This window comes from Pagrus major, chromosome 9 (genome assembly GCF_040436345.1).
Source record: "Pagrus major chromosome 9, Pma_NU_1.0".
Taxonomy (NCBI): Eukaryota; Metazoa; Chordata; class Actinopteri; order Spariformes; family Sparidae; genus Pagrus; species Pagrus major.
Genome location: NC_133223.1, coordinates 14,547,564 through 14,562,509, shown reverse-complemented (window position 1 = coordinate 14,562,509; position 14,946 = coordinate 14,547,564). Strand labels below are relative to the sequence as shown.

The following is a 14,946-nucleotide window of genomic DNA, read 5'->3' as shown; positions in this document are numbered from 1 at the left end:
CCCTCTCCTCTCCAGCAGAGGTGGAGGAGGCTGGACTGGGACTAGATTCAAGTCAAAGTATTCAGAAGTGTTTGATAGAGTGTGAGACAATACACAAAAAACACAACAGAGCCGAAAAATACAGAAATGTGGAATAAAAGTGCGTCTCAGTAGCACCAAAGACTGAAATGTGTGTCTTTAATGAAGTCATGGCTGAACACAGTTAATAGAGTTAAACTGGTCACAGGAGAAGAGTTGGTTGCACACAGACCACAGACTTTATGTTTTAGAGGCAAGTCTAAAAATCCTCCTCAGAAAGTTACGCACGTTAACTTAGTCGATAAAGTTTGCGCGAAAGTTATTTCTTTAAGCTTCCCAGACATTTACAGATGCTTCACCCGCTTACCTCAGCCCCCGTCAGGTCTACGCTGCAGTAGAGAGCCGCCAGCAGCAGCAGCAGTGCGCCGGGCGGTAACAGCATCGTGGCGGTGCGCTCTGGAAACACTGTGCCCCGCAAAAAGAACCACCTGTCGGCCGCTCCTCGTCCTCTGTCTTCGTGCGTTTAAGCGGGTTTATCGGCGGAGCGCGGGCAGCACGTTTGGCCGCATCTTTGTCCGAGACGATATGAGGAGGTGATCAATGCAACTTGGTCTTGTTTGTGCGCAACCACACCCCCCTCCCCAAAACGACCACCCTCGCCCATTGCAAACGGACTCAACCCTGCTGATACAAACACTTTGACTTTTCTCGGTAAGGAGAGGGACAACTCGGTACACTTTGGTGTGTTTTTGTGAGATATCTGAGGGGTTTTTTTTGGTGCCGCAGGTGTCCGGTTGTGAAACTTTTTCAGCACGGGAACCTGCGCGTCTGTTTTCCCCCCGCGCGACAACTAGTTCCTTCATCCGACCAGCGCGCACGAGCCTGAGGTGACTGTAAGTAACGCGTTTTATCAATGAGATTATAAATTAACCACATGTGCTCTTGAAAAGTGATTTGTCATTTGAAATTGTTCTGAGAGAGGTTCTCAAAGTTTGAAAGAGTTATAATAAAAACCAGCAGAGCTCATAAAGTTGTAGGTCTCTTTGAACACTGGAGTTAAATGTGAAAGCTCGTGTGGAAGGTGAGCACTAACGCTGGGGGTCTTGCTGTGCCTCAGGTCAGGCAGTCATGCTGTAGAGGTGTCTCTGCGAGGGGAACAGCGGAGCGGATCTGAAGTCTGAGCAGGCATGAGCGAGACCATGCAAGGACAACACAACACAACGCTGAGCAGTCTGAGGTAAGCACAATATTTCACTGCTGATCATCACCACACTGCAGTGTAGAGAGATCAGCATTAACGCTCTCATGTTCACTGACTGCAGGCTGCTGCTTCTGTGCGTCTCCATCGCCATCCTCGCCTCAGGAGTGCACGGGGTAAGTTCCCCCTCTCCCGACACCTGTTGTTGATTTTTGCCTGATTTCAGCCTGTTGACAATTAAGATATGAAATGAAGCAAATAGTGTCTCCAGGCTCAGTTTGTGTTGCTTGAAAGTGCTCAGCAGCAGCAGCAGCAGCAGCAGCAGCAGCAGACACACCGTGGGAGTGTCTGGGTGGGGGAGCTCCTCCAGGAGGAGGGCTCTTGGCTCTGTGTGCTGGTAAATGACAGCAAAGCCCCAAAACAGTTTCTTGTGAAATGACTCATGTTGCAATTTCTTCTGGTTGAACTGGGTGAAATCAGGGAATGCCAGCTGTTTTGTTTTTGTGAAAGGAACGGAGAGAAATGGAGTTTTGGCATTTCATGTTGTGCTTTGCTTGACCCCTGACCCTGCAGGGATTTAGGGGTGGGGTCATGACCTCTGCAGGCATGATGATAACTTGTTGAGCATTATGAGTATATTTGTCATAGACCATATGCACACAGGGGGCTTTTTTTTTATTATTATCTGACATCACACTCAGGGTGGGAAACTCAAAAGCAGGGACTGTTATTAGTTTTCATGCTTTGCTTCATGTTGCGAGTCTTATAAACGTAGCGAATCTGACCAGTTGTTATCAATTCACCACTTCCTGATTGATCAGCAACTGAAAAGATGACGGGAAGGGAAAATGTGGATGGATATCAGGTCATATTAAGGTAAAACAACATATTTGATAATCCATTAGTTAGTTAATGTTAGCATTCAACCACTTCCGAGCTAACATTAATGTTTGATTACGTACAGTAGGTTTCACTTGTGTCCAAGATGTGTTATGATATTTTGAAATGAATCCTATTCAGTTGCCTACCAAGCAGGGAGCATTGAATTTATAACAATTTGTCAGATTCCCCATGTTTATAGGACTTACAACCTGGCACACAGCTGACATTTGAGCTTCCTACCCTCAGAGAGATGTCAGAGGAAAATGGCCGTTGTTTGAATATGGTCCATGGTGTGCCAATATTTTGCAAAATAACTTCAACCAATACTCTCCTTAATGAGACAGCCACATGCTTTTATGTGTGTGTGCCAGTCTAGTAGATTCCCATGTTTGCCTCGCTACTGTCCAAACAAAAAACACAAGTGTAAGAATCCCATTTTGACCTAGAAACCCAGATCACAGTGCTATGTATTGTATTTGTAAGTAGGCAGGTTTTGTTACTTTCTGCCGGTTTTGAACCGTCTCGACTCCCACTAGTAAGAAGGAACACATATCAGGGAGGTAACAGACTATCACTCTCCTTCTTCATTATCTTTGCCTCCTCCATCAGCTGGTTCTTTTTATTTTATTTTGACTTTCCACTGTTATTCCAGTTGTTTCACTGTCACCTGGGGATAGCGACCAGGGAAAAAAATGCTGCTTCCTGTTTTGGTTCCGTAATGCCAGACCTGCTTTCTTTGTGTCGTCATGCCACCATCATTTTTGTGGGAAAAGTCCAGCCCGGTGGGCAGACCAAATAGCTCAGTGAAAGCGAGGTTTATAGGTGGTGGCTGGTGTCATTTTTCTACAGCCATTACACGGTGCAATCAGTGTTTACATCAGACGCATTACATGCTGTTCAGACTGAACTCATGTCCGCATTATGGTCCAAAAGGTGATTTAGACTATACATTGTGATGGATAAAAATGTCTGTAGCAAATTGAAGAAATACGTGATATTGCATTTCTGTTGGTGTCATGTATTTGAGGAAGGTTACAGTCTCCTCATCGCCCCACACAGATCTTAAGGCTTTGTCGGTGATAGTCCCTACGTGAAACTTCTCACAACAAGGTCTGTGGATTATCTTGAGTAACTGGGTCATGATTTCTGGAAAGAGACATTGCTGATGAATTTTTCACATGTATTTTTTGGCACTCTGAGTGTCCCATCTAGTTCCATTACTGCCCAGTCCAAATACACCGCCCCTACCAATTAGCCCTACCCCTCCATTTTCTAAGTTCACACCGACAGTAGGGCTAGGCTGCGCTGATTCTTGTTGGGATAGAGGGGTTGGGGGAAGTGTTAGGGCTACATGGCCCTCCAAACTGAGGTTGTTCACAGGCACACTTCAAAACAAGGGTTATGAGAACTGTTTTGTGGTCCTTTTGTTATAACAAGCATAAAACAATCACTACTAGCTTGCTAATGTCACTATAGCTAACTAGGTTGGTAGCTAAAGTTACATTGCTGTTGCTGACCTTTGCATGACAGCGCCTCTATGGCAATATCTCCAAAACTCGGCAACTCACACTAAAACAATCACTCAAACACTTCGTGTATGAGTAAAAATATCTATTTTGGGGGTGAACTGACCCTTGAAGTCTGTTTCCATTGCACTTTTTGATTGATACACCCACTTTTCCACCTCAGCCACCTTATGTGCAAATTGAAAATGTGCATGAGTTTGTTTGCTCCATGTGTTTGTTGACATCACAGTTCACTGTTTCCACTTTGCAAGGAAAAAAAACCTTCTTTTTCACATAAATGGTTTTATTGTTTTTCTCACGCACCCACACACATAAACACCCTCACTTGTATTTTACCTTAATCTTACAAATTGACATAAAAGCATACAGATGTTTTATCAAACGACTTTCGATCCTCTCTCTCCAGAACTACTGACTCTGCATGGCCTACTTTACTTTTTCTTTCATCAGGTTAGAAAATGTAGGCTTGATGAAAGGAAAGAAAAGTGCACACATGATGCAGAATCCATGTGTGCAGTGTGTTTGTGCAGCACGTGAGTGTGTTTTTCTTTTCTGTTTGTCACAGTTTGTGCTGAATGTCAGACGGTCAGTGGTTCTGTCAGACGTTTAATATCATACCCAAGACTCTCAGATGAAAACTTATTTTCTCGGGTGTGATGAAAAGGCCCGTTGTCTCTTGCTTTTATCAGATTAGGCCGAGCCTTGATTAAAAGCGTGTGACACAGCTCAGCTCCTCTGTGTATTGTGCAGCTTCGCTCCAAGGCAGCGATGCTGGAGGACAGCGGTCTAAATTTAGTTTGTCATTATCCATGTGCTCCATGTAGGAAAGTTAACCATCAAATAAACAAACTGCTCACATGGATGGCTTGATAAAAACAAAATATCTCAGATTTGGCTGTGACGCACCACCACCAGCAGATGACTTTTTGGTAAAATATCTCCATCTGTGCACACACAAGTTGTTGAAAGGATAAAAAGGAGTCAGTTTCATCAGTTATAAGCTGTGGTTTAATGAGGCAGTTAAAGAGTTGATTCAACATGAAAAAAAAAAGATGAAGGAAGCCATAACCAATCATACATCACTCCTTGAAGTTTCCCATCTGACACAGAATTTCTCAATCTCAATTGCATCTCAGAAAATATGTTTCTGTTTAATATGAAGTCCAAATCCGACCCACGGGACTCTTACAGTTCTTTGAACCAGACCCCAGCCCCCGTGTTGTACAGCTGTTTCCCACCATCCGTCTCCATGTGACGCTTTACATGCGGAGTTCCCCTACTTTTTGAAAATAGAATTCTCAAGGTATTTTGCATGTGAGATTTAATTTGCTATTTTCAAAACGATCACGTTCCTCTCGTTTGTAAACAAGTGAGTTTCAATTGGATGTGCTGTGTGTCGAAACAGTTGTAGAAGCCCCTGTGATTCAGAGCCAGGTTATGCTAGAGGAGCATTGCATGTTGACGAACCACATCGGAAGGTAAATGCATTTACGATTGATACAACAGCCACGCTTAAAGGCGGGATGAAAAGCCGGCCGTTATGGAGGGAGGAGAGACGCGATAATCATTTAAATACAGAGATAGCGATTCATATTTTTAGACAGTATCTCCTGGAAAGCGTGCATAATATTGCACTCGGTTGTAAATATAACAAGTGACAAAAATAGTTGTGGAACGAATGAGAAAGATGATCAAGCCCTGACCTCGGACACAGGACACGGACACAGACTTCCTTATTCCACAATCTGAAATGTGCGAAGGGGAGAGGGTCACCATCCGACAGGCAGTTCTGACGAAGTTTACTGGAGCCTTAAAGGTCTCAGTGTGCTTCAACCCAAGTGCTTATCTGATTGTTAAACAGCAACTGAAACCCCCTCTCTATACACATTAGTCTGACATTCACGCTCACTTACGCAGTGACTGGCCAGGTGTGTCGAGGTAAGACAGCAGGATTTGAACTTCTTCTCAAACCCCTGTCTTTTGTTATTCACACAGCTATCTCCACCACGTTCCACATGTGCAACACATGAAAGCCTTCAAGGAGAAAGTGTCAGAAAGTGTGCATCGTTATCCCCATTTGAACTTTCCATCACGTCTCCTCTCTCTAGGATGGCAGGATTTTCAGGCCACCTTCAACCATGAAACGACCTCCCTCCACATGTTTTTGATGTAGCCGTTGGGGGGTCGCATCCCAAAATTTATATAACTGAAACCAACAGTACAACAAGCACTACTACTATGGCTGCAACCAACAATTATTTTCATCATCGCTCTTTCATTTCGGTCACAGTTTCCCAGTATTTAACCACAAATATCTTGTTTTGTCTGACCAACAGTCCAAACTCAGTTCTGTTAACTGTTCAGTTAACTATTGCATATGAAAAGAAAATATCAAATCCTCACATTTGCGGATTATTTTTCTGCCGATTAACTAATCTGACTAATTGTTCCTGCTTTACACAGCACCCTGACAGAAGTGCAAAGTGTTGTTGTTGCTGTACTATTAATAGTGCCTCCAACTCTCTCAATCGTCACAGGCTTTTCAAACCACCTTGAAGTGTGGCCAGCCAGAACAGTTATACCAGAGAGAGGAGACAAACGCTCAAATGATTTTTAATAGAAAAGTCTGGGAAACATATCACATTGTTGCACTGACGGTAGCGCACGGTTGAGATTCACGACAGTTTCGGCTGATTTGGTGAGCTGATGGTGTACCGTGACAGCGCTCTGGATTGAGCCAAAAAAGAAGTGTGTGTTGTGAAACCATGCTCATGCCATGTTGCAAATGATATAATTATATTATTTTGAGGCAAAGTCACCAAACGTTTTAGGTGTTTTTTATCAGATTTGACTTGTGACCATTGAAAGTGGAGTTCTGCCTTTCCCCCCATTAATTAGGTCAGGAGCCTTGTTAGCCCGAATTAACTGCCTGGTGGCATTGCCAAGATGGCTGCCAAGTGGACTGAAAAGTCTTTGGCTATACAAAACTTTGTCTTTTGAATGGAGATCCCCAACTCAAGTAGAAAAGTTTAACCAGAAGGTTCAAGAGGGCAAAAATGTGAATCTTTGCATGGATGCATGCACACCCACTCTTCACACAAGTAACGTTTCATCAGTGTCCATTGGCGGAGGAAGGAAGGCTCTTGAGGCAGTAATGTTAACAGGATGTTTTGTGTAGGACCCTGTGAGAGGCTTTGGGTCTCGTGTGTTTGAGAATATATTTCAAGATGTGTGTTAGCACGTTGGAATGAGGGGATGATGCTGGATGAGGATGTGTGAGTTGTGGGAATTTGGAAGAGAGGTTTTTGGCTACAGATTCCTACAGTACCTGGACGCCCCGCTGCAACATCTGCTTTCGCAATTACCCTCCTTCCAGCTAAGTGGATGATTGTGATAAATGTTGTTTCTGCATGTGCTTTTTTGGCACGGATCACTTTGCAACCACGCGGTCAAACTAAATCACACTGGGCATGTTGTGAATATCCAGAAGAGAATTGGAAAAAGATGCAAATGTTGGAAAATGCTGTCGACATCAGCCGTGTAGTTCACCTGGGAAAGTTTGAAAGCATGCTGCTGAATGTGAATGAGGGAGGCATGATGGGGTCACCTGATGGAAAGCAGACACGTGACCGACCTCTCAGATGTGACTGTTTTATGGGGGAGGAAGGCGTGTGTCCGGGGCGAGGGGAAGATGTCTGCCTGTGATAAGGAGAGAAAAATGGCCAGCACATCCCCTGCCAAAATAGTGGCTGGGATATAGAGAGAGCCTGGCTGTAACAATCGGGGGAAGAGCCCATTGTGCGGTGCTGCAGGAAGCCCCAGCCTCGGATGAGAAGCCCATGTGTGGTGCTTCCCTGTCACTGGTGTGTGCATGCATGAATGTGCGTGCGTGCGTGCGTGCGTGCGTGCGTGCGTGCGTGCGTGGTGAGAGAAGTAGAGGTGACATGCATTTTCCACTGAGGTGTTGCCCTCACCTCAGAGACAGACCTTTCTGACCTTTCTGCATTCGCACTGCATAACGTTTGTGCAGATGGTGTGGCATGTGTGTGCGTGCGTGCTCACATGTGAATGGATGTACAGTATGTGTGTCTTTTGTTTGCTTAAGTATTGTTAACCCAGGAAGAGTGTTTTTTATATGAAGCGTGACTTTGCGGTGGTGATTATTTGATTAGTCTCCGTGGTTCGGCATTGTGATGGCGAGGAAAGGCCTGGTGAGCTTGGCTGTTCGCCCCCATTGGTGCACAAACTGCCTCCTTAAACAAGCAATGTACAACTCTGTTCAAAGGAAGCAGAGTACTGTGAGAGAGAATTAAAAGGTCACAAAATCTGCATGGGATTTGTTTGGAGGCCACTGAAACATGTCTCAAATTAGTGGGTCAATTTGCTCTCCCTCGTCGGCAGGATGTCTAATTTTCTTTCTCGCGCGTGCAGCGAGTGTGGGCTGTGTTTATCTGTGGGTTTAGTGAAGTCGGGTTTTATGGGAAACATCCTGACTGCAGAATTGTGTGAAGAGAAAATAAGATTATCCAGAGAAGCTCTCTAAACAGGAAAAAGGAAGCAGGGTGGAGTTAAATGTGTCAGAGTTTCTTTACAGCCCTACTGGACCCCACATAGTTCAACTGCTCCACAGAGTGCTTGCTCAGTTGTATGTTCACAATGTAAACTCGGTCTGGGTCATATTGTACATAAAGCAACATGAGAAAGAGAGAAGGAGATCCAAATGCGATGTGTGAGGGCGTGATGGTAGACTCGTTTGTTTTATTTAAGTCTGTGTGAGGATTATTTATTGTTTCATCAAATTAATGAATCTGCTAAATCTAAAAGTTATGAACTTCTGTATTGAGTCTGGTCTTAGTCCAGACATCTCTGTTTATATACAGTCTATGGAATAAACTCTACATGCACTAAATCCACAGACAGGGCCTTATAGAGACAGGAGCTAAAACAGAGCGTTTCAGACAGTCTGTCTTTATCGGTCCTTTTGTTTGGCACCACAACCTTTAAACATATTATTGTTTTATTATTTATACGCTATAATGATGTGAAAATATGCAAAAGCAAAAGTTCAATATCCAAGGGAACGATGTAGGAATACCAACGGTTTGATTGAGGATAATCACTGTTCATGCTTCATTTTCAACCCCAGTCATGTGTGACAGCCAGCAGTCACACAGCACACTGCCCTGGTACAATACATACTGTATGGGTGCACACACACACACACACACACACACACACACACACACACACACACACACACACACGCACACGCTCACACACACACACATGCACACGCACACACACACACACATACACACACACACACAAACACATCCTGCAGCAACTTTTCGCTGCTTGATACAAAAGGAAAACTCACATGGTTTTCATTTTCCATGTCTGATATTCAAGAGAAATCTGATATTAGATAGTTAAGTCCGATAGGGTTCTTGGATGCGTGGGCGTTTGTTGCTTTTAAATAACAACATTCATTGATCATTCTTGATTGATTTATCTAACAAAGCAGGACCTACTTGGGTTGTTTGATCAAATAAACTCACCTACAAAATAGGCTTGGGCCGATAATAGACATTATCTAAAATCCTGTCATATGCATTTGCAATTAATTTTTCACAATATCAAACAGCTGTTATGGCATCTTCAGGCTTTTATTTTGAAAAGAAAATGCACGGGGAGCTGTCTTGGCAGCGGAAGCAACACGGATCGATATTTGGGAGGTTACCATGGGTTAATTGGCCTGATGTAGTGGCATGCATGCAGCACTTTAACATACACACCTGGAGGATCTAGTTTCTAAGAAGAATGCCAGCGCATAAATTCGGCAATATTTCGGGTTGTGGGTTGAAGTGAGACAAAATGGTGAGCAAAGGGATTTGAATGAGGCCACACGTTGTCTTTGCCGTAAAGTCTCACTTTAGTATCATCCAGTGCCATTCGCTTGGTGAGTCCTATAATATCATCCGTCGCAATTTTTGGGCATGCTATTAAATTTTGGATATCTCCCAAGCCTACTACAAAATAATAATTCAAGATGTATTTATTATTTCTAGATAGAGCTATTAAAGGTATCTGATGAGTTTTTCATATTGAAATATATATCGCAGAAAACCAAAATATTGCAACCAGGCGGCACTCGGCTTGAGGTGCTAAAAGCTCTTTAAAAAAATGCATTTGAAAAACTCAACAACAATGAATCTTTCCAGAAATTATGACCCAATAGCTAAAGATAATACACAGACCTTGTTATGAGCAGTTTCACGTAGGGACTATTTTCTTTGTGTATCACTGCGAAGAAGGAAACGTGCCTAGACTTATGGACGAGAGGCTAACTAAGTGAGCTAACTAAGCAAGCTAACGTTACAGCTCAGCTGAGGAGGACGGCATTAGTATTTACATCCTGCACTGTCACGAGCACGAGGCTCTCGACCACGAGATAGAAGACACGTTTGCTTCTGCGCTGTGATGCAGTTGTCTGGTTTATTTTGGCCGCGAGAAAATAGTCCCTGAAATGAAATTGCTCTCAACATGGTCCGGGGATTATCTTTAGTGAGCTAGTCATGATTTCTGGAAAGAGAGACTTCTGTTGAGTGCTGTTTGTATTACATATACATATGGTAGATGACGGATTATATCCACACCTACGGTATTTCTACCTATTTACTTGTTTCAAGTGCTCTCCCATAGGAAGTACCTCCTTATGGTCTGCCATCCTGGAAGTAAACAGTATGTACGAGATACCATCGCCACTTATTGAATTAAATCATTTCTATATGCAGCTTTGTTTGATTTAGTTTTCTCAACATCTTCTTCACCTCTCTGTAGTCTCCTCTTAACAGTAAAATCGGTGCTCTGTGTAACGTAATTTACCATCGTAAACTCCAGCAGTTTAAACAGACTTTTATTTGACTTGGAATGAAGTTCGGAAGTAAATTCATTGTGGACGTCATCTCTGGAAAATCCCTGTGTACTGTATATATATTTCCGCCCCTGTCCTTTGCCCTCACTCCATCTCACAGTGATTAATGGAGGGACACAGGGGTCCCATCAGGCTGCACTGAAAGAATTCCAAAGCCTCGGTCCTCCCAGGCTTCAGTGTCTCTGCAGCTCCGGTCCTCACTTCCTTTTATAGCCTCATTCTTGCCCCTGGTCTCTATCTCCCCTGTCTTCTGTCCCCTCGCTCTCTCTCCATCTATCTGTGAAAGGGACACTTGGCAGACGGTGTGTCCTCCCTCTCTCTTGCCCTTCGTCTCTCCGCTCGTCTCCCTCCCTCCCTCGTGTCCTCCTTCTACACGTGCGTCTCTGGTCGCCTGTCTCTCCTCAGTAGAGGTGCGTTTTCTCAGTGAGCTCAGATGGAAGGATTGTTTCAGCTGTGTTTACACAAAGACCACACGTCCTCCTTTCTCACAAGATCACTCCGGGCTTGTTAGATTATGTGCTGTTCAACAGGTGCCCACGTAGTGATGGACTTTATGGAGTCATTTGTTTGAATTTGATTTAATTGTTCTTATTTGGTGATGCACAGATGTGTAGACTGGAACTGGTCACATCCTGCTGTATGTAGGTCCTCCATAAAATCACAACTGTGATATCTCATCAAATAGGATCAGGGACATGATCTCACTGTCATGCTTTACACATTTTTTACTCTGGATTGGAGACATAGACCATTCATTTCCATCCCAGCTGTGGTCTAATTGATTCGACTGAATTATTTCTTGTCATGGGAAGAATGTTAACAAAGTTAAACGCACTCTTTGTGATAACACGACCTTGTCCAATTTCTCCTTCTCTCTCTCCGTCTCTATCTCCTCCCCTGTCTGTCTTTTTTGTCTTTTTTTAGAGGAGAATTGGAAAAAAGTCAGCCTACTCGCCCGCAGAAACTACTGTCTGGATCGCCAAAACATTTGGTACAGATATTAATGTTGCTCAGAGAATGAATCCGGATGACTTTGGTGATCCTCAGACTTTTCATCTAGCGTCACTATGGGATGCCATTTGTGGGTTAAAGTGAAACGCTTTGAAACTATTGGATGGGCTGACATGAAATTTGGTTCATTCATGACACCTTTAAGATGAATCGTAATAACTTTTATGATCACTTAACTATTCATCTAGCGACACTAGAATTTTATTTGTTCAGTACTTTGGTTTAGATACATGCAAAACTACTGACATTATAATCAGCTTTAGTGCTAATTAGCAAATAACACTCTGGTGAACATGGCAAACATTATACCTGCATGTTGGCATTATCACAGAGAGGCGAAGTCCCTCCTATCATGGACGACCATACGTGTTTCCTAACTGATCAGACCATATTCTCCTTCTCTGGCTCTTGACACAACTCACCTCAACTACCATTCTAATCTTTCGGTTTAAGGTCCACTACATAAATAAGTAATCTGACCTGACTATAGATTTCATATTTAACCCCTAAAAGCTTCTTTGCTGATATTTGGATTGCATGAGGAGATTATCTGCTCATAAGCAGAACTAAAACAACATACATAGTGTTCTCAGGCCTCTCAGGTGTCCAGGTTGTTACTGAATGGATCCTCCCATCTGGATGTCATTGATCATCTGATTAGAGGGGTGAACAGCAGGTCTGTCAACATAACAAGGTCTGACAGGTTGGATTGTTCGCAACTAAGAACAGAAATTGTTCTAATCCCAGCTCCATTTAGCTCAGACTGTGCCAGGAAGCATTGATTAGCAGTGTGGCCCGCTAGGAAATAGAGCTGAGACTCTGTTTGACCTGAGGCCAGTTAAGGAGAGGGCAGGTCCAGCTGTGTCAGGCCCGGGGCAGAAACCAGAGCCGTGTTTACACTGGAGCTGAGCCAGAGGTGCACAGTGGGAGTTTGCCCTGCTTATTTCAGGTCCCTCTGCTCTAGTTCATGTTCTCCTACAGAGTCGTGTCCTGCTCTTAGATCAGTGACCCTGTTCCTCTGTCTCTGCAGCCCCCGTCCCCTACTCTCACTCCTACAACAACCATTCAGTGCTATAAAAAGAGCAGTCTCTTCATGGAAAAAGGGCTAAATTTGTCAAGTACAACAATATGATACAGGTACTAAAGGGTTGGACTAAACGTAGTGTGTGTAGAGTTGAAAAGTTTGGGGGCAACAGCTGAAAAAGGGACAGTCTGGTCTTGGTCATCTTCAAAATCCATTCAAGAAACGGCTCAACAAGAATTTACTTAAACCTCCTTTATGCACTTTTGTTTCAAGAGATAGTGATCAGTGACAAGCATCATCCTCTGAGGTCAATATAATCTGTTCATTGATATGACACATATACGTCAGGTACAACGATATATCGGTCACGGTCTAATTTTTAGCAGACGTATGAAAAATATTACACAATTTAACTTTGTCATTCACTCTCACCCCTTGCTCACACTTGAAAGTCCTTTGTCATCCACCATCGGCCTATTTTCTTCCTTTGATTTTCCATTTGTGTGAATGCACTCGAGTGAGTGAACACAGAGACTGCCACCAGGAAGGAGATGGTGGCGTGACAGGAAGCAGAATTAGCTGTGAAGAAGCAATGGTGCAGAAAAACTGTACTGTATATCAAGTAAGAAATCTGTGACATCCATTAAGGTCAACAGAAGAATTTCCCCTTATCTCTACAACGGAGGCCTGTGGGACATCTGCTGCTATATCAAGACATGCCTCAGTAAAGAAAACGACGCCAACACAAACATGTTTGATGTTTGCTCTTCCGCCGTCTGTATGTATATGTGTGTGTGTGTTTGTTTTACATTAGTAATCTGATTATTTGATTCAATTCTATGTCAGACTATAGCCGGAAGCTAAAGCTGCATAGAATGAATAAACTCCCTTTTGACATGCTGACCTACTTTTTAATCCAGTTTTTTCAGTTTGTATTTTAGTACTGCGATGAAAAGACTAAATACAAGAGGAAACTTAAATGAATTAATAAGTGAACTGAAAATTACAATAGCGATGGAGTATTTCCATGTATTCAATTCACAGTTTCCCTGACTTTATTGTGAAGGAAACATTTCTTACAGCCCACATGTGAATCACACAGCTGCAGACAGCAACAATGACCAGCATAATTTGGTCGCTGACTTTTGTGTATACACTCACGCACGTGCACACACACACACACACACACACACAGACAAACACACACATACACACACAGACAGACATTTGCGGTTTTATGTTTGTACCTTCCCACTCTCAGTCACAGGGGTCATTTAGACATGCTTCTTTCCTCTTTTTATTCAGCGAAACAAGAATGTCCTCAGACGAATTCCTCCTCATGTTGTCCTGGATTCACTGAGGCTACAGGGGGGCTGCAAACAGTGTAGTGACATCAGGGCTGGCCTTACTGTGAACCAGATAAGTCCAAACTGCTGTGTATGTGCACGGCATCACAAAGACTTGGAACTGTAATGATCTACAGTGAGGAAAGTTGTTTCATATGGAAAATGAAGGAAATACCTTTTTTTGTCTTGAAAAGCAGGTTGAATGAAAACAAGAAGACATTTGTACCAACACATTGAATGTTACATAGAAGAAAAAACACTTTTCTCATTTCCTTTGACATATTTTTAACATATAATGTAATAACATGTTCATGATCTTAGTTGAGTGTGTTAGTATGCTAACATTTGATAATTAGCACTAAACACAACGTAACCTACAGCTGAGGCTGATGGGAATGTCCATATTTTCACAGGTCATATTTATTTGGTCCTAAACCGAATTACTGGACAAATAAAATAACCAAAGTTATGACAATAAATCCTCAGGGGATCATGAATGTCTGTACAAAATTCCATGGTATTCCATCCAGTAGTTGCTGAGATATTTCAGTGTGGGTACCTCCTGATTCAGATGTTAACTTGCATGCCTACAGGGAATCCTTCACAGAGATGGTTCCCAGCTGGTAAAGGGAGTATCACACAGAGATATAGTGCAGCGATACATCAATAAATATCATGCTGAATGCTTCCATCACAGGCGTGTGTTACCCATACTGTAACCATTCTCAGAGTTGTTGAAAGTGACCAGGTGTTTCAAATACCACGACTTTGACCTTCCTCGTCGACGTCCTCATCATTAGTGTGAGGAGGGGCAGCTGTTACCTCAGCATATGATAACAGCAACAGATGGTCCACCTACAGAGTCTAAACACACACAATCAGAAGGAATAAAAAAAAAAAAATCAATTCTATGTTTATAATGTAAAGTTGTAATGGTTCAAATCACAAGTGGCGTCATGGAGCAATGTTTCTATGAGCATGTCCCCAATTGTTTATTTACTTTTTAT

At 43.0% G+C, this 14,946-nt stretch overlaps 2 protein-coding genes across 2 annotated transcripts in view; one reads left to right on the top strand and one right to left on the bottom strand.

Annotated features, from left to right (window-relative positions):
• Positions 1-544, bottom strand: part of col4a1 (collagen, type IV, alpha 1) — a 44,244-nt gene extending 43,700 nt beyond the window's left edge. Inside the window, exon 1 of the mRNA XM_073473777.1 lies at positions 386-544. Coding sequence (XP_073329878.1) covers positions 386-460 — 75 coding nt within the window. The 5' untranslated portion in view covers positions 461-544. The remainder of the gene's footprint in view (positions 1-385) is intronic.
• Positions 545-797: 253 nt separating this feature from the next.
• Positions 798-14,946, top strand: part of col4a2 (collagen, type IV, alpha 2) — a 64,027-nt gene continuing 49,878 nt past the window's right edge. The window contains exons 1-3 of the mRNA XM_073473338.1: positions 798-911; positions 1,136-1,255; positions 1,341-1,392. Coding sequence (XP_073329439.1) covers positions 1,206-1,255; positions 1,341-1,392 — 102 coding nt within the window. The 5' untranslated portion in view covers positions 798-911; positions 1,136-1,205. The remainder of the gene's footprint in view (positions 912-1,135; positions 1,256-1,340; positions 1,393-14,946) is intronic.